This window comes from Acanthaster planci, linkage group LG02 (genome assembly GCF_054643075.1).
Source record: "Acanthaster planci isolate LZ-2023a linkage group LG02, COTS_SCS, whole genome shotgun sequence".
NCBI lineage: Eukaryota > Metazoa > Echinodermata > Asteroidea > Valvatida > Acanthasteridae > Acanthaster > Acanthaster planci.
This window is the reverse complement of record NC_141778.1, coordinates 8,663,153-8,683,378: the sequence shown is the minus strand read 5'-3', so window position 1 is coordinate 8,683,378 and position 20,226 is coordinate 8,663,153. Positions and strand designations below refer to the sequence as shown.

The 20,226-nt window shown below is 43.4% G+C and overlaps 3 protein-coding genes across 5 annotated transcripts in view; 2 read left to right on the top strand and 1 right to left on the bottom strand.

Moving 5' to 3' along the window:
- Positions 1 to 1,075: 1,075 nt before the first annotated feature.
- Positions 1,076 to 12,573, top strand: LOC110979592 (uncharacterized). Its single transcript, XM_022235548.2, has 5 exons — positions 1,076 to 1,327; positions 7,427 to 7,804; positions 8,160 to 8,498; positions 8,763 to 11,023; positions 11,652 to 12,573. Exons 1-5 carry the CDS (start codon positions 1,090 to 1,092, stop codon positions 11,931 to 11,933), a joined length of 3,498 nt encoding a protein of 1,165 aa, XP_022091240.2. The 5' UTR covers positions 1,076 to 1,089; the 3' UTR covers positions 11,934 to 12,573.
- A 121-nt stretch (positions 12,574 to 12,694) lies between these two features.
- LOC147799837 (uncharacterized) lies at positions 12,695 to 15,193 on the bottom strand. Its single transcript, XM_087133872.1, has 2 exons — positions 15,145 to 15,193; positions 12,695 to 13,515 (listed from the first exon to the last, which is right to left on the bottom strand). Exons 1-2 carry the CDS (start codon positions 15,191 to 15,193, stop codon positions 12,695 to 12,697), a joined length of 870 nt encoding a protein of 289 aa, XP_086989998.1.
- A 2,208-nt stretch (positions 15,194 to 17,401) lies between these two features.
- Positions 17,402 to 20,226, top strand: part of slc12a8 (solute carrier family 12 member 8) — a 36,611-nt gene continuing 33,786 nt past the window's right edge. For 2 of the 3 annotated variants that reach the window (XM_022235372.2, XM_022235370.2), the window contains exons 1-2: positions 17,402 to 17,555; positions 19,441 to 19,897. In XM_022235372.2, coding sequence (XP_022091064.2) covers positions 19,700 to 19,897 — 198 coding nt within the window. In that variant the 5' untranslated portion in view covers positions 17,402 to 17,555; positions 19,441 to 19,699. The remainder of the gene's footprint in view (positions 17,556 to 19,440; positions 19,898 to 20,226) is intronic. The other variant, XM_022235371.2, reaches the window with a different exon arrangement.

Genomic DNA, 20,226 nt, shown 5'->3' with positions numbered 1-20,226 from the left:
GCATCTGATCATGCAGGATGAAATCACAGATGAAGTTACAAGATTTTTAAAAATGGAGATAGACCTGGAACGATTTTAAAAGAGATACCGGGCTGTACCTGATGTTATGTTTGAATTTGTGAACAACCAACCCTATACAACGTCTGTGAAATGTCAACATTGAAACACAGTATTTACGTAATACCTTGCATTTTAAAGATTCTTGCCCTCTTTGGCAACAGAAATAGCTGCGCAGATTGAACAACTTTGTACGTAAACAATTTTGGATGTTTACTTCAGACTGTAACAAATCTTTCTTTCAAAATAAGAATAACTGAGCAAAATATCATTTATGTCTCTTAGCATAAAAACCTATAAAGAGCACGTCGGTTTTCGTATTTTCAAAATTGTTTATTCTTTAACACTGTGGATGGTATTATCTTTAAAATATATAGATGCAAATTGTTTCCCTTAGGAAATCCGGACAATAAAAAGTACATGCATTGGAAACTTGCCCTTTTAAACCCAAACAAAAAACAGCACAGATTTGTTTCGCTGTGATATGTGCAAATTTTGTAATGCGACCAAACATATGCCATCATGAATCGAAACGGAAATGGCAGACTGATAAAAAGATTTTTGAGTAACATAAAGTATATGTAATTTTTTCACAATCCTCCAGATGATGTGGGCGTCTTAAGCGTCTCTCACGTCTTATGAAGACTTAAGAGGAGCAACCTCTCAATGAAATGTTCCTTTGTCACTCTGTGGCGGTTTAGGAATTAAAGGATTTATTTTCGCCATGGCTTAATTTGCCATGAATGGAACTTGAATATTTTATAGCTTCAGACGACCTAAAAATCATGATTTACAGTTGCAAATTCGACTTTCAACGGTACTGGCCACTCCAAATTGGAATTCATTCATTTCATATAGAGGCATCATGAATCGATTATTACAAACAGACTTTATATCCAACACTGTGACGGCCAATTAGAAGATACCTTTCAGGCCTTGTGCACTGCATTATTACCCAGATGCAGCTGCTTTTGAACCAATGAGACGCACAGCTGCCAGTGCGGAAACGCCCACGATGGCTGGGCTTAATACATGAGCTGTATGTGTTGTTTTACGAGATATAAGTGCAGCCTGCCGTATGACCACACCACCATTTATTCAAAGGAACTGACGAGTAATATACAAGTTTCCGTTTGCCGAAGTGTTTATGCTCGGGTGCAACGGAAAGGATTTTCTCGAAGAAAAATGTTTGGAGTGGAACCCTTCGCCTTCTTTATCCACTTGGTTTTGATGTTATCCCGTGGAGTGGAAAAGATTGGAGCCCTATCAGGTAAGCAAGCAACCAACAATAAACCAGTTTTTACAAATGATTACAGTTTGGACCATCATCCGTTGGACAAGAAAAAAATATTATTTTAATGAATATGTTGGGGAACAGTCGTCTGCTTATTTTGGTCAGACTTCTTTTTGTCTACCTAGCTGTTGTGCTTTTTGACTCCTTGATTGTTTTATGTCAGGTGGTTTCCAAGACAATTTTCCAATTGGTATGGATTATTCCATCGGCGAGGGTCTGTACAATCTTTTTGAAGTTGTATAAATTTCATTATCTTTCAAATATTTGATGAATTTCATGATACTGTTGAACATGGATTTTGCCACTGTGTCTACTTCCAAGCTGTATTACGTGCGTGGGAACCGCTCTTTTGAGCGTATTTCGTAATTTAAAGCAATTGATTTTCACCTTATTCAACAGTCATGCGATGGTAGACCCTGAATGTTGAATGTTTACATTATGTATGCGTACATTATGTATGTTTAAAGTTAATGAGGCAGAGAATACTGGTACGGGTTAAGATTAATTATTATACGGGCAAATTTTTGTTAGGGTGAAGTTTCTCGTTCAATCACACTTTTTACGTAGTTATTCTAGGCCAATGTTAAACAATCAGTACAAAATACTTATGTATGTGGATACTTTGGCTTCTTGAGATACTAGCACAATTTTTTTAAAGCTGCATAAAATATTTGTTCCCATTTCAAAGGTCCTTGTGTAGAGCATATAGGATGTCGCGATAATGACGCTTTAATCAATGCTTTAAAATTAACCTTCAGACTGTGAATGTAGCTTTCCAGCATGCATTTTGGACGGTCCTAATATAGTTACTTCACTACTTTGAAAATATTTGTTTTCACGGTGGCCATTCTACGATTTCTTATCACGCAAACCAAACGGCACGCTGACTTCAAACCGTAATTATTATGTCACCGTTTAGCTCGCCCATGCGTCTTCCGAAAAAAAAAGGCTCAGCTGTTTCAAGGGGAATTTGGTATGTATATTTATATAGAAAAATGGGAGTGGAATATAACAGCTTACATGCAGGGCTTATACAATTTGATACTTGAAACAATAATTATTTCGAATCACTGCTCTAATCTTGTACTACGTGCATGATGTCACTACATGTACATGAATGTTGTAAACAGTTCGAATCACAGAGGTAGACGTCTTTGTTTCGATTTGGCTTTTCCTTTCTTCTTTCTACGGATGCTACTTCTTCCGGAGACGCTTTGTAGACCAGTTCTTTTTCAGTCACTGTGCTGTAGCAGGCCAATACAGGAAATAATTTAAAAAACCTTCTATTTGAACCTTGATGCAAACGCAGGGGGGATAAGGGGGTAATTGCAATTTTTTCACAAAACAGTGTTTATACCCTGTCTATCCATTAATATTTGGAAACGAGTCGTTTTTGCTCGATTAATTTAACAGTACCAAACTGAATATTTTCTGTAGATTCCGCGGTAAGTGCATTATATATGACGTATCACCAAGGGGAAGGCAACCATTTTCTTTCCTTTGTGTACCTCCCATTGTTACTTCATGCATTATAAAGCGTCAAAACCTACGAAAACAGTAATAGGAAAACCTACTGCGCATATCATTCCCTTCGAACTCCTGATAGTCATGGCAATGACATAACGCAAATGCAGGGGGTGGGGATTGCAAGGGGGAATGCAAATTATTAACAGAACAACATTAGTCATTCCCTGTCTGTCCATTGAAATTTGAAAAATAATCGTTTTCACTCTAGCCAAAATGAGTTTTTAAAAATAATTGGCTTCGTGTTTTCCTATTGATTCCGCAGTAATTGCATTATAATTATACGACGTATCAGCAAGGGGACGACAATGGTTTTGTCTCCTATGTGTACAGTAATTTCTGCTGTTACTCAGTGTCGTATCCAGCGGGGGCTGATGGATTTTTTTAATTCTTTTTTTCAACTGAGAATACTTCATAGGTGAGTAGGAAAAAAACTAATCGGTATATTCATTTGCAAATTAATAGGCTATATTTATCTTCGCCCATTATCATGTCGAATGAGCCCGAAAGTGAATTTGTTTTTGAATTTGCCCTCCCCCCACACCTGCAAGCTGGATACGCCACTGTTGTTACCTCATTATGAATGTGAAAAGCAAGGAAAATTAATTCATATTCTTTACCAAGAACTTGCATTTGTGCGAACCAGGAGTGATGGTTGCACAGCTTCCGACGGGTGACGGTGCTGTGAGGTCCTTCCTGGACGACCAGGCGGCCTTTTTCAAGAGATACCCCGCCTGCCTCAATCCGAGGGTGGCGCTAAAAACTTGAGGTAAAAAATGCTTACTCTTCAATCAACCTACCTGGCTGCCCACGGTCAGCGGGTTATCCTTTTCAGTGGGCGGAACCGCAAATCAAAGCTACAAGTCGCATGTTGGAGTGTGTGAACCCTCCTCGACGACAACCCTAACCTCCCGAAGAGACGAGCTGCTTTGCTTGGCAAGGAGCTCGATGCTTTTGGCAAGGACATCACTGCGCATTCAGAGATGAGGCTCCCAGACACAGGAGAAAGGAGGGAGAAGACCGACACCTTCTTCTGGTCTGGCAACCCCAAGGGTTCAAGGCTACTGGGTACTTCTGGCACTGGTTTTGCCCCAGCTGACTGAGCTGCCTCCCCCAGTGTCTGACCAACTGATGACCCTACGTCTTGCCACCTCCCCCACCGCACACATTACCTTGTTCCGTGCGTATGTTCTGACGATGACTCATGACCCTGCGCACATGGCTGCTTTCTACTATGAACTCAAAGAAGTGTTGCTGAACATCACCACCACAGGTACAATTGTGGTGCTTGGAGACTTTAACGCAAGTGTCGGACGCAACCAAGATGTATGCCTAGGAGTCCTCCGCAGTTTTGGACGAGGATCTTACAACAGCAAAGGAACTGTGCAACGAGTTTTCACTCACAGTGACCAACACCCTGCTCAACGTGCCTGCTCATCACTTCTCATGGGGACACTCAAGATCTGGACAGGCTCATCTTCTGGACTACATTCTGATTAGCTAGTGCAAGACCCGTGACGTGTGCATCACTAGGGTCATGAGAGGCCCAGAATGTGACACTGATCACTACATGATCAGGTGCCGACTCAACGTCTCCATCCACAGCCTAGACAGAGATCAGCCCCTGGCCCAGCAAGAAGCTCAACGTCGGTCGACTCAAGGAGTCCTGTGCTACGAAAGACCTCAACACGACCTTCTGTCAGTGCTTCTCTCCAACCACCAACTCCACTGCTACTGATGAGTGGCAGAACTTCAGCTCATGTCTTTACAAAGCTGCTAAAGAAGTACTGGGGCACCCAAGGCGTAGGAATCAGGGCTAGTTTGATGACTCTGACTTCCTCATCTCGGAGCTCCTTAAAGACAAGCACAAAGCCTACCAGGCCTGTCTCGCCAAGCCCAGCTGCCAAAGATCCAGATCTGAGTTCACCAGAGTGAGGGCAAAACTGCAACGCAAGCTCACAAACATGTAAGACGAGTGGTGGGATCAGAAAGCTAAAGAAATTCAGAGAATGCCAGACATTGGAGATACCAGAGGCTGCTACCAAGAACTGAAGACTGTCTTTGACCATGGAGAAACTCATTCCAGCCCTCTGCTTGCAACTGATGGCAATACTCTCTTGACTTAAACGATGGCAGACACACTTTCCCCAGCTCCTGAACCAAAGACCAAATGCTGATCTCGATTCTTGACTGAATCACTAGCGTTCAGTGCTTCTTAGTGATGATGATCCTCTGCTCATAGATGAAGTTTTACAGGCCTCAAGTTTCCCGGAATGGTTGGCATCCAAACGGAAACCTACAAGAATGGAGAACAGATCACCCGTGCTCTCTATGAGGTCATTTCCGTTATCTGGAATGAGAAGTCTGTGCCACAGGAATTCAAGGATGCTGCCGTCATCCCCATCTTCAAGAAGAAAGGTAACAAGCAGGATCACTTATGTCAACCGATGGCAAAGTGCTTGGCAAAGTGATTCTCAAGCGCCTCAAAACCATCCTTGATGCAGTTTTCCCAGAGTTGCAGTGTGGCTTCCGCAGCTGCAAGAGAAAGCCATCGAACAGAACGTACCCTTGTACATAGTGTTCATCGACTTTACCAAAGCTTTTGATACGGTGAACAGGGAGTGTCTCTGGTCTGGTCTCCTCTGCGTCGCAATGGCTGTCCTGAAGGCAGCGTCAGTCTCATCTCTCAGCTTCACACTGTCATGATGGCCCAAGTCTCCCTTAACGGCACACTTTCATACCAGTTCATTGTGAACCAAGGCGTCAAGCAAGGCTGTGTGTTGGCTCCCTCCCCATTCTCCATCTATCTCAGTGCTGTCCAGGAATTGTGTCCACAGCAGGGCGGTGTTTATCACAGTATACGCTTAGATGGAAAGCTTAGATGGAAACCAACTCCAAGCTGTACACAGCTTTACCTAACTTAGCTGCACAGTTTCCAGTGACAACAACCTGGAAAATGAAGTGGAGAGGCGCATCAGTGCAGCCAGAGCAGCCTCTGCGAAGCTCCAGTCTAAGGCCTGGAAAAGACATGGCATCCGGCTTACAACCAAGTGCAAGGTGTACCGTGCAGTGGTCCTCACCTGCCTTCTCTACTCTTCAGGAACCTTCATCCCGTACCGTCTCCACATCAAGAGACTCCAATGCGTTCAGACTTACCCGATAAGACATCTTCTCAAGACCCGCTGGCAAGACTCCTGTCTTAGTGACGAAGAGGTGTTGAGGCACTACTCACGAAGAGCCAACTACGATTGAGCGGCCATGTATTCTATGGTGAACTGGTCAAAGAAGCAAGAAGCAAAGGTAGACCGAAGCTGAACTTCAAGGACTTTCTCAAAAGACATTTGAAGGCCTTTGCCATCGACGCCGACTCCTGGGAGGACAGAGCAAGTGACAGCTGAAGGTGGACATTTGTTGTCAGTTGTCAGAGGTTCTGCTTTCCTCATCGATGACCGTTTGGCTGAGGAGACAGCTGAGCACAATCGAAAGCGTGCTGCTAGGGCAGCCTCAGTCGCCGATCCTCAAATCCACACCCTTCTCTTTTGCTGCCGCCACTGCGGCAGATGTTCCTCCCAGCACATTGGGCTCTACGCTTATGAACGACACTGCCGAAGTGACAGCAGGAGTGAGAGCCAAGAGAGAGATCACCATATTCAGGGTTACTTGCTCATACCGGTACTATAAGGCTACTGCATTGGCTCGAATAGTTCTCTAAAAGGACTTTTTTGAACCTTTGAAGGTCGTGTACACGATTTGCGTGTACTGCAATTTTTCAAAATTGGTCGTTTATGGATTTCTTATTTACTATGCGTATCATTCAACGGACTTGTTCCTTTGTTTTAGTTGACTTCTTTTGCCAAAAATCCAGAAAAAGCATTCATTTAACACTCAAACCGCAGCTCGTTTAATTTGTCTTAAAAATGGAATCCATGAACCACATTACTTTCCTTAGTGCCTAGATAATATGGAAAGATTTTGCAGATTGTCTGATACTATTATGTACTTACTTTACAGTAAGATATTTAAAGATAATTCGACAGTCCCGGTTTTGTGACTGCGAATCGTGTACATTGCTTTTAACCCTGACATTGGAGATAGCAGTATACTGCTCCCTGACACTCTGTTTATACGCACTGAGTGTGAGTGCATTGATTAGGGCAGCAAGTCTATAGCTGTAACATAATACATTCACAAAGAGGCAATATTGTAAAGTCTTTCTGGTAATGAAGCCAAGGATTCCTTAAAAGTGCCCTGGATACTGTAGCTCGTAAGCCTGAAGAAACCTGTAGAAAGGAGACATTGAGAAGTTAGTTTAAGTGGTGGGAGTAAAACCTCGGGAGAATATTTTGGGTAAAACCCACGAAATCAGGTAGGGACTGAAAACAAAATCCAGATGTGGACAGAGCCAGGAATCGAACCCAGTCCGCAGAGGTGAAAAGCGAGGAAAGATGAACAACTCCCAAAGCGCCAAGTAAGAATGGGGGGCAGCAGTACTTTTCGGCTGGTATATTTATTGTGGAAATGCTTCTTATTTATTTTATACTGAACTCACAGATAACAGAGATTTTGACATCAAACTTGTGAATGGCATTGCCGCCAATGAGGGGAGAGTGTTAATTCGCTGGTTCCCTGGTGACTCCAACTGGACATCTCTGTGCTACAGTTCAAATCATGCGGCCACGGTCGCCTTTCAGCTGTGCAGGCGTCTCAGATACTCGTTTGCATGCGGTATGGAGGCAGCCGGGCCCCTGCGGACCGACAATTCGTCGCTGGTAAACGTCGCAAGCGTAAAATTCCTGGCTACATGTGAGACCCACCCTACAGAGATAACGGCGGGGGGCTGCATCCTGAATGTGTCATCTGGAGTAAATCTGGTTGATGAATCACCTTGCATTCACGAACAGGACACGTGGTTATCATGCGGATATGCAGGTAATCCCTATGTTGGAATAAGTAAAAACATACACACAACACAAACAAACAATAAAAAGGGAGAGAGTGGTAACGCCCTTTGATAAATTGTATCAGTTCAGCTGTCCTATCCATTTTCGCTAGGAATCACTGGCATCTCTGCTCTGGAAAATAAATGGGTAAATATTCAAAGATGACCTTATTATACCAATTATGAGAGGGGGTCTGGACAGTACCTTGAAAAGAGTTCATGCCAATATACATAAACATTTCCAATTTTTTTCAACAAGGTTCATCCGCCAATCAGGGTGTTTAAATTTGCCAAATGTAAGCGCTCAAGCTAAAGAAAGTCCTACGTGTACTCTTCTTTGCTCAGGAATGCCAGACCTCGAATTGCGACTTATTGATGGGACAGGAGGTGAATCCAGAGGGCTCGTGCAGGGCCGCTGCGGAGGCAAACGAGACTGGGGCGCCATCTGCAGCAATACATTTTACAAGAAGAGAGCGGGAAACGTTGCCTGCCGTGATCTTGAACTTTCCAGTTTCGCCTTATCGGTAGGATCCGCATCATTTGACGAAGTTGATATCGGGCATACAACCAACTATACGCTGTTCGTTGATATCGGTTGCGTTGGGAACGAAGCGAGTCTGAGTGAGTGTGAGCACTACTCGCTACGGCAGTGTCAGGCTTACGCTACACTGGAATGCTTCACCGGTAAGTCAGTTAAAGGAAACCCAACAATAGGGCGCGCCTAGGTATATCAGACAGTAAAACATGTGCATAATTTCCATGCAGTTAAATAAAGTCACTCAAAAGTGAAAAAAAAATACCTTGGATGCTGGACTCGGTGAAATAATTAGGCTACAGTGATAACAGTTTACCAACTCAACAGTTTCTTTCAGAATGACATCGATGTAAACCCTTTCGTTTGGCTATGTCCCGCTTATCCAGCGTGCTTTCTTTTGGTTCCCCGTGCAGAAATCAGAGATTATAACGACACCGTCTACCTGTGCGGTTCTAAGCAGCTGTGTGGTGCAAACTGTCAACAACAGATTCATCCATTGGATGATTCAACTGACAATTTCCATTACTGTCAATGTGACGATGCTTGTGTATTATTCGACGACTGTTGTTACGACCATGCCAACGTCTGTAGTCCTGCAGTACCAAGTTTAGAGCGTGGGGGCTTCACGGTGGATTGGTTTGGCTGCGTGTGGGTACCGGGCAGTCAGTTCACTCACATTGGCTACGTGGCCGTCAATCGTTGCCCTGACGACTGGTTGGACGAAGGCACGCGCGAGCTGTGCGAAAGGGCGGTTAATGTGACTGACATCGTTGGGTCCATGCCAGTCTACGACGAGCAAGGAGTGGATTTCAAGAACATCTACTGCGCCTTGTGTAACGGCAGATTGCTGCATAGGTCACACAGATGGAATGTTTTTGCCTCAAATCTCTTAACTTCAACCACAGAAATATTTTACCCGTCTCTTAACCGATACCTGCCAAGCAATGGTTGGATCATATCTCCCCCAAGAGGCCATAAAGTGATACGGCAATGCTCCGCACACCTCATCGACACCTGTCCGGACGAATTTTTCGGCACCAATATTGACAGAGCTTGTAGAGCGTACTACGCACCCGTGCGCCCCGATGATCAGAATATCCGATACCGTAATCCGCATTGTGCAATGTGTAACGGCAAGAAACTTATACCGGACAAGTCCTGCACAGACCGAGTTTGTGCAGGTCCGTGCAACCAAGTGCCTTGGGACCCGTGCTTCTTTGTGTGTGGCCCTTACGACGACTTCTTCACGATTGAGGTTCTGTTCGACTTCACCTCCCCCTCATCCATTAGTGGGCTGTCTTGCTCGGAGGGTCAGATCTACGATCCCTTCCTAGAGCGATGTCGCGTGCTGACGTGCGCAGCCGGGTATCGGGTGAAAGGCGAGGAATGTGTGGCAGATAGCCCACTTTCCACGCAAACCAACGGCACTAAGAAAGTATCAGTGGTTGAGTGCTTGACCGAGCGTCTTGGTAACGACTCAGGGGGTGGGCAGGCCTTGATTGAGGGTCTAGATTTCTCCTTGAAGGATCCACATTCGAACAAAATCTCACTTACCATTCTTGTGGATTCGCATCAGAGTGCACTCGACATCGAAGCTGCTTTTGATTTGACTCTCGACTCAGCAATGATAAACAGGTCCACGTTGGACTATTCCTTATTGTGTAATATATCTGACCTATCGGTGTTGGTGCCATTTATTCAGTTCGAATCCAGTTACTGTAGCAGTGGATACTGGAATGGAACATTTCGTGGATATAACGGACACCTTTTGGAGGTTGTTAAGTACCAAATCACGACCAATGAAGGACAGTACAGTAAAACAACTACATCGCCTTTATGCCTACAAGTGATTAGCCTCAATTGCTCATCTCTGTTGACGTTAGAAGTCTCTGAGTACCACATCCCAGCTGAGCAAATTCTTGAAGTTGGTACAAGTGGCACACGTATACTTGTTGCCGAGTATGTTATCTTCCCCGATGGGTCTGCAGTCATCTGCTCCTTTAGGGGACCAATACCACTGGGGTTAGAACCGAGCATCCGACGGGCGTTATCGTTTGCAGGAAGCTGCCTTTCGTTGCTGGCCCTGACTGCCACTTTCGTCACATACTGTGTCTTTCCTGAGCTGCGAAACACAGCAGGCAAGTCTACGATGAACCTCGTTGCGGCCTTGTTTGTCGCCATCTTGTTATTCTTGCTGGCCGGCTATCTGAAGCAGAACCATGCTGTCTGTGTGGCAGGGGCCGCGGTGGCGCACTTCACCTGGCTGGCCGTTTTCGCATGGATGACGGTTCTGAGCATCAGTGTTGCCCATACCCTGGGGTCCAAGGTGGCGTCCCGTCCGAATCGCAGAAGGGGTATCGATCGCATACTGGTTGCATACATGTGTCTGGCTTATGGCATCCCCTTTATTATAGTGAGCACCTGCATGACGGTGCAATTCTGTGACTGCACCGATCTCCCGACGATCTATGCAGATGGAGGTATCTGCTGGATCACCGACGCTACCGTTCGTGTGGTCGTCTTTGCGATACCTGTCGCAATGAGCCTGGCATTGAACATCGTCTTGTATCTCTACACGGTTATTATTTTCAGAAAAAACCGATACATGAGCAAGGCTGCACGCAACGAACGAGCGACAGACGCCGCCAAAGAAGAACTCGCGGTATACCTTAAGGTCAGCATAACGTTGTTTTTTTGTTTTTGTTTGTTTTTTACCTTTTTAATCACTTTTTATAACATCAGGAGCGGTGATGTTGATAAGGCAGGGTGATAGCGCACGTTTCAGAAAGTAATCGACTACTGCAAGTATTCACATTGGAATCGAATGTATTTTTAGGTTCGCACAGCAATTTTCAACATAAACTCACCACTCCGTCAACGTGAACTCACTATTCAGTCAACGTAGACTCACCACTCAGTCGTTGTTGTTGATTTTGATGATTCAATGGCACGTACGGCAGTGTGATAACCTTTATTTCATTGACATAGAAACAGCTTCACCACTCAGTCCTTGCTATACTCCCATTTTATTGGCAAACCCCTAATATAAACTTGGAGTAGTGCTTTTCTAAAATATGCCAAAATATTTAAAATTATCTGGAGTACAAATTAATACATGCAACCATTTGCAATTCATCACAGACCTGAAAATGTTCTGATCTGCTCCAAGTGGGTACTGTTTTATGGGGTGGAGAAGAGAACGACATCGAGCCTCGACATTTCCTTAGCCCGTGTTTTCTCTTCTATAATGCCATCTTGCAATGAATTCGAACTCACTGTGCAATCTTCCCCTCAATCAACAGATTTGCACTCTTGTCGGCCTGACCTGGGTGTTTGGCTTCGTGTCGCAGTCAGTGACGGGCATCCTGGCCTTCTCCTACATCTATATCATCCTCAACTATCTCCAGGCAGTCTTCATCTTCATTGGCTTCTGCCTCAACAAGAGGGTGCGGGCCATGTGGAGACGAAAGGTGAGAGAGACGCAAGCGGGAAAAGTGACGAAGAATTTGCCCACTCAGCCGAAGACCGGCCTGTCTGCCAAAGGTCTCGTCCTGAACGCGACCACAAAGAACACCAAACTGTAAGGCGTTTCTCCGGATGACCAGCGTAACTCACAAAACACTGTAGTTGGCAACAGTCCCAAGTTAGAATCTCATTCTTTCAAAGTACCATAAGAGGCTAATTGTCTGGAGAACAAGTTAGGCCTATCCCCAGAATTATTAATCATAAGATCAGAATTTCCGAGGCTTCTAACACTCGTTAAAAGTAGCGAAAAGGCGCCGACAAAGATGAGATTTTCCAGTTTTGCTTTATATTTAAGAATTGTCGCTTTGCCCTTACCTTCCTCAATGCAACCATCAGGTTTGATGGTTCCGTTTTGTCCGGGTATTGTTATTTTGTCTGTTTGAGATTTCATTTACTACACAAGATTAAGATAAAAAAGGACTTTTGAATTTATCTCGATATTTCAATTCACATTGCATGAAAAAAATCACATTTTGTTTATAACGTCCACAGTTGACAATTTACATTTATAGTTTTATTTCAATTTTTAAATAATAATTACATATAATCTGCTTTTTTCTGTTTAATTGAAGCCACGATGTATACTAAAGTGCACAGGTCTCAAATTGTGAGACCTTCGGGTTACAACAAAGTATGACATAATTATACAGTATTGCTGTACAGCTTGGCTTTTTGACCGGAATATGTTAAGCAAGTCTTGTCCCTCTCAAGATAGAAATAGCTGTCCTAGGTTTTAACGACCGTCCTCAAATTCCACCCCAAACTCGGTTTTTCTGTTCACAAAAATAAGCTGCTAACAAATGTGCAAGAAAAAGTACATCTATATGTTGGCGAGGACTGGGGATATAGGAGATCCCATGGAAGTCCCTGCCGTCTGTTCGTAGAACTGGCCTTGAAACTGGAAATAGCTGGATGATACGCAGAGCCGGATGAGTTCGGTGATCTGGCCGGGTGAGAGGGCGGTGCGATCAGCGAGGGAAGGGTCACTGGCCAGGCGGTCTTCAGTGATTTTGCATGCCTCTAAGGTGGGAACGTTGGTGAAGAGCGACACCACGTCGAAGCTCACCCTGATGTCACTGGGCTGGAGTGTAAGGCCCCTGGTGAGTTCCACAAACTTTGTCGAGTTGGCAATGTGGTGAGGTGTGTTGCCCACCAGGGGTTGGAGGAGGCTGGCTAGGAATCTGGCCGTCTCATAGGTGGGTGAGCCCCTGGATGACACTATGGGCCGAAGTGGAATATCTCTTTTATGAATCTTTGGTTGGCCAAAGAATCTGGGGCAGGAAGAGGCTGTCGGGCGGAGGCGACGGTATAACTCTTGGGGGATGGCTTCTGACCGGTGGAGGGCGAGGAGCTTGCTGGTGATGCGTCTTTCGATGGCTTGAGGTGGGTCCTTGCGGAGAGGTTTGTAGGCTCCGTATTCCAGGATGTCTTGAACCTTGCTGGCGTAAGTTGTGCGGTCCATGACGATGGTAGCGTTGCCCTTGTCGGCTGTGAGGACGTGGATGCTCTTGTCACTGCTAAGGTCTTGGAGGGCATGGGTCTCTTCTTTGGATGGGTTCGACTTGGCCCGGAGGGCTTGTCTCGTTGAAGGGCTTGGTAGATCTTGGTAGATCTTGATTTGGACGGTGAAATCATTGCAAACTGAAGCACATACTTAAGGTCTTGATTTTGTTTGTACGATCCTTGTGATGCTGCAAACAGAAGCTCGGCTGGTTTCTTTTGTTTTGAAAGTGCGAGTGCTTTGTGCCTTGATCTTTTTGAAAGTGCTTGCCAATCCTCGATTGGACGTCCCACTGTTGGTTGCTGTTTGGATGTACTTGGCTTTGCTGAACAACAAGGATCATTTCTGCTTGCGTCCTTACTGGCAAAACATTGTTCCACTTCATCGGGAAATGATATTTTATGGTCCAACCAAACGGCGTTGTTTTGATGGAATGTTTTCATCGTGCGTTTGCTTCGAGTCCATCTATCTCTCATTTGATAGAGAAAGTCCTTTATCATCTTGGTTGTCTGTCGTCGAGGATCCGCAGGGATATCAGACCCATCAATATCGTGGAATTGAAATACAAAATCTAAGCATTTTTTGTTCGACAGTTCAATGTCAGTGATGATTCTAGAAGAATGAACATGTTCAAACAGTTGTCTTCTTGACATAGATGTCATCTTTTCTAGCATCAAATCATCGACAACATGAAAACCGAAGTGAAGAAAGCATTTATAATGCTTGTTCGATTGAAGAGAAGTATCCACTACTGTGTTTCAACATGGAGGACGGATACAGAAGGAGTTTGAACAGTCCGGGCTATAACATCTGGCCGATTACCACTTTCTGGCATCCCGGTATGTCCATAGCCAGAGCGCAGCGCCCGCCTGCTACCCACCACCTGTTTTGCAACCATAAGCTCCCTTTGTACCCCATGATCGTCGCCGCAATTTTTCGTTGGAAATCTGCATCCCTAAAACGTTGTGTACTGCAGTATAGGAAGTTGAATATTCATGCCATCGTTGGTGCTTGATATGATCCGACAACATCATCAAATTCAGTGTTTGCGCAGTTGCTTTTATTAGGCTGCATACCCGAAGTGTTCATGTGCAGTTGTTGCCCTTATCGAATGCTTTCTTCTGGACTTCTTTTAGGAATAAATAGCCAAGCTGTTTGTAAGATTTTATGTTTTGTTTGAATCATTTTCAGTATGGCATTTGTACAAAGGCTTATTTTATGAGATTTCACGATCACTCTCTGTGATGAAATAGCGTGTTTTGTTCTTAATGAACTAGGCTTTCCAGTAGTAGTGAACATTTTGTTGGCCAGTCTTAGCCAAATTCGTTCCAAGTCTTTGACACTGATGTATATTGGACAGCGGAGACTAGAATTACAAACTTTGCATGGATAATGAAACAGTGTGTCAAATTTCAAAAAGTTTGTTTATGATGGCAAAAGTAGGTCTAATATCAGAAATTTTTCTCTTTCTATTTCCTGGTCACATTGATAGTTTGTATTTAATTGCAAGCAAGCAAAGTATTGCCAGGTTATTACTGGCCCCACTTGTCCAGCTAAGATGCATGCAGCAATGAGGCATTTTGGGAATATTTTCTATTATTTGTCAGACTCGGCGGCGACCATCATTGGACGCTTTGAAGTGCCTGAGTTACAGCTCCTTCTGTGTCCTTCCTCTATGGTTCAACTAAATAGTAAAGGCTGTTTGAAATAATAAAAGGGATACCGGTATCCAACTGAAATGTGTGGAGGGCGTTGCGATGGGAGCCTACTACTGTCACCGTGGCCGTTCTTGGGTCCCAAGCGGGAGATGGTGGTCATCCAGGCTGACCGTCGTGGTCTTGATAGACGGTGGTGAGCGGCAGATCTCGGTCTTGAGTGGGTCTCACAGAAATCCAAGCGGGAGCTCAGGCTTGAGGCGACTTGATCTTGGCTTGTCTTGACCGGATCATTGCCCCTTGGGCGTGGGCCATACGAGCCGCTGACTATCGGTGGAATGCTGGAGAGCAGCAGCAGATGATACGCCTCGTAGAAAGTAAAGCTCTGCTGCGACGTCGACACACGAAAGAGAACGTGTCACAATGCTAAACCAAAAAGAATGTTATACACGCAACAACTACAAAATGTGTTATTCATCCAAGGCGGGTGTAACACCCTGCCAATTGATGGCAATGATACGACAACTTTTCCTATGCCTATGTCTAATGACATTAATAAAAAATTAGAGCCGAAATAAGGGTGATTCCATAAATGCGGTGCCCAGTGAATTATTGTGTCCCTCCTTATTTTGTAATTGCCTATTGCCAAGAGTGAAATAATATTCAAGTCATGGTTTCAACTACTTGAACCTATATGCCTGGTAGCAAGGGGTGAAATATCAGAAAACCAGTTTTCTGATCATTTGAGTGCACTAATCGTTCACAATATCACGGTTAAGGGGACCAACGCTGTGTGACGGTAAACTGCTTCAGAATGTGTTTGAGGTTCTTATCAAATACGACCGTGTGTGTGAAATGTCGCCCTTTATTCCACGGAAAAGTGCACATGGCAGAAAATCGACAGAACTACACGCACCAAATTATAGGGTATGAAAAGACATTTCATTTGTGGGGTATATGAGACGTAATGCGTGTAAGTTTTTTTTTTTTTTTATTTAAAAACTGTTCAGCCATAAAACCCATGAATTTTGGTGGTTATTTTGGGCCTTTTTATTTGGGCACCTTGTGAAAAAGTGATACTTCTATGAATGTAATACACTTTGTGAACCATGTTTATTACCAATTGTAATCAGGATGCATGCATACACTATGTCATATATGTAATATAAAATTAGATGGGTACGCTGGACACCAATAAAGTAACATCCAACAACGATCACTGATAATTTTTTTCTCTGTAAGCCACAATGAGATAAAAATATGTCTTACCATGCTAAAAGGGTTCGATGAAACTGAACATTTGAGACATAGCACTTCAGGTCCTAGCACTTCACAGAGTTTGTGATACAAAATTAATACTAGAAAGAGGAAGTTTTCTCTGAGTACGTCCAACGCCAAGGTGTTAGTTTCTGCTAGAGTAATAATGCTGGATGGCTACTTTTTTTTAATTAAATCAACTGATGAACTGGTTGATGCCTTTTACCAAATATGAAATCTGCTTGAGGCCTTTAGTTCTAAGTCTAATAATACACGCTGTTGAAGTGTCCAAAATGTATGTCAGACATCATGGAATTGTTGTCAAGGAAGGGAATAGTGCTTTAGAATGATATTGCATTTAATTTACATGATTTGGGTGGGTGATTGAGGTTAACAGTGCGAAACGGTTTTTCCCGTCTCCCCTTACATAGGAAGTTTGTTACATGTTTCTCAGAAGCAAAGATTCATGGTTACACCAGCACTATCCAAATGTACCACTTTGATTACATGTCCCGGCCACTTGATAAAAGTGTGAAGTGAATTACAACAAAGATCACAAGCTTAGAACCACATAAAAGGCAGAAAGTATATTTAGTGCTCATTCAAAAACACTAAATATTGCAGGACAGGTCTTATATCATCAGACGTGGAAAGGAATTTTCGGAGTGCCCTATCGTCCGCTTGCGTGGTTGATCAGAATGACGAGCGGCAGCAGCATGAGTTGCAGCGGGGAAAACAAACAAATTGAAGACCCTGCTGATTTTGGTGGAAAGAGACTGGGGTGTGATTTTCCCTTGCGTTTTATCGCATTTATGCATGTAGTTCCTTCGTATGCTGAGAACGGTTTTGGTGGAGCCAGACAAAAAAGCAGAACTTCTGATCACTGACTGGAATAGGCCTACTCCAATCTCTTTCCACCAAAATCAGCAGGGTCTTCACAATTTGTTTATTTTCCCGGATTTCTCTCTGTTCTTAGAGAAACGCCGGAGGAGCATGCAGACGACACAACCATCTTAAGTGTCGCCCTCTCTTGTTCTGTAAGTTGCAGGAGGCTTGGTGACCTATGCTCATACACACGGGTTTGGGTTTAAACGCTCGACCGGGCAAAGTGGGACCAGTCTATACATTTATACGACGGACTAGTAGACTCGGCATAGCTAGCGAAACATAGCAGGCGAAATCAACACAAGTCGCCGGCTGGGGGTGAATGAAGCTCTCCGTTTCTGGCCTACATAATTTCGTTTTGTTCTTTGAGAGCTTCACATATGGTGAGTTTAGGCGTGTGTTGAAATTTTTGAACAGACTGCACAAAGTGTGATTGCCGAGTAAACGCTTAATATCATTGAAATAAACTCAAAGGCTTGATGGTAATGTTATGAATGTTGCACTTGCAAGTTGCAGTCTCAAGTGTTACAGTCACAAGCGTGAACGTATTGCACTGTGACCGTGTGTGACCATCGGCACAGAGTAGAGTAGTCAACGTAAATACGGTACTCCTGTACCGTACCGTACACCATGTACACGGAGGCCCAGGCGAATGAGCATTTGCAGAATATCCCCCACTTGAAAATACACCTTTGAAATCACCAAGGTGATTATGTGAGTACATAATACTTTGAGAACTCATAGTCACTACTCCGTCATTATCCATATGACTCCGAGCCAACACGGTTTACATCATACATGGTGTTGTAACACTATGGAGTTTTGGAATTGAATTTTTGTGGTGAAATGGTTTGTAGGTGTAAATCAAATTTTCCCCATATATTTACCTCATTAAAATGGTGAAATTCTTGAGCATTTTGCCCATCCACACTACAGAAAATCAGCAGATTGAACTCTCAATAACTGTCAGCTGTGTGATATCGGAGCTTGACTAATCGCAACTCAGCACATTTATTCATTCATTCATTTATTCATTATTTTCAGACTATCTAAAAAGTCTAGAAAGTTAGTACTAATATTACTACCTGTAACTTGAAATATCAAAGGTTCTCCCAGCCCAAATAAAAAATGAGTTATGATAAACAAAGAATTAATTCTAATCGGCCTAAGCAATATTCAGTCGAACACATGTGCAGTAGGCCTAACTGTTTATTGGGACTTAAACGTTCTTACTGTGAGTAATCATACATGTAGTTGTGACTTTGTATTCACCATGTAGGGAATCAGACCACTTTACAATTTTAGACTTTTTCCCCCAAAAACAAATCCTCCAGAGCCATGAATCAGAAAAAGAAAATGAAACACTCTGTAATTGAATGTTGTGGTCAATTTAAACTTAACAAAAGAAGAACAATGTCAAATTTTGGGGACGAAACAAAAAGGACGATACTGTACCTGGAAGTCAAACCCAGCCGTGCCAGTTGGGAGTGTATCATGTGATCCAAAAATGTGCACCCTGTCCACTAGACCATGGACCCTACTTGAAAGCTGCGGTAGCAGTAATTTGCTTTTGAGGAATCCTTGGTGTCATTACTACAAATGAGTAATAATGATAATAATAAAGATCTTATCTAATGATAAATATCTTAATGCTGTGAGTGCAAGCTTACGCATTCATGTACATGTATGTACTTCCAGAGCTGTAATGTTTATACAAATTTCAATTTTGATTGTGATGAATATTGCTCCTCCCAGTGAATTGTCAATGCATGGAATGCCCTCCCTCAGAAAGTACAATGTTCATGTACAGTATACATGTAGTGAATGCTAGAACTGTGTTAGCTTTTAAGAAAGAGTTTAACTTACTTTGGAAGAGAACGAATGAAGAAATCCTGAATTGGTTCCCATTCTCCATGCACTAAAATTGCGAAAAAAGTCATTATGGAAAAGCCGCAGGTTTGCCAGCAAGTCTTTGTACATGTGCATGTATATGACCAGCTTAATAGCATGAGCACATTTACCGGTACACCATGCATTTTAGTTGCAGATTGAAAAAACATCAATAAGGAAAGAAAATTTCTGCAAGTTACTAAAATTCGCAACTTAGTAAGTAGAATACATGTATACGTGTATATGGCACAGCGTGGTGATTGACACTAAATCATTTTTTGTGTATGAGTAGGCCAACTTGTACACATGTACACTGATGTATGGGTAACTGTTAAATTATGATTAATATTAAAGTAAATTTGTTTCTGTTTCATTCAGGTCATACCGGTACATTATACGCTGTTATCTGGTTGAAAATGCATCAAATGACAACGTACGATTCATGTACATGCACCGGTACATGTATGTTGAGGGGATCTTAGAAGTTCTTCAAGTACACATGTACATGCACTGTACTACCCAATACTGAAGTGTGACCGACATTCCTGCCAGGCTGATCCATCAACACTGTCCTCCCCTCCCCCAGGTTCTACTTTCCCCAGGTAACCTTTGACCCGGGCCCTGTCCTGTCGGTGCCATGTCTGACGGCTTAGACCAGGAGAGCGCCCCCCTCGCAGGGAAGAAGACCAAAGGAAGCAAGAACATCGAGTGGGGGAAGTTTGGACTGAGTGAGGACCAGCCTGGAGAGAATGGAGCAGCGCTGGCAGGGGAAGGAGATGGGTACCAGACTGGCACTGGCAAGGAGAAAATCCAGGAGCTGTATGATGAGCAGCAAGTAAGATCACATGGCTTATACATGTACCTGTAAATCACGTTTATTTTTCTGACATTGTAATTTATCAGTATGTACATGTAAACAGATAAACTACATGTAACGTAGTTTGTCGTCCCCCTACTTCCTTTTTCCCTGCCCGCCTCCTTGTATTTTTTGTTTAGTTTTTCTTGTGTTGTTGAACCTTCATCATATTTTAACTTTTTATAGGTTTCTAGTAATGTACACGTGTATGTAACTTCAAATGCAAGGTTTAAAACCTGTGAAATACATGTATGCAAAATATTCTTTACATGTACATGTACTTCAGACACAAAGTGTTTAGCAACAGA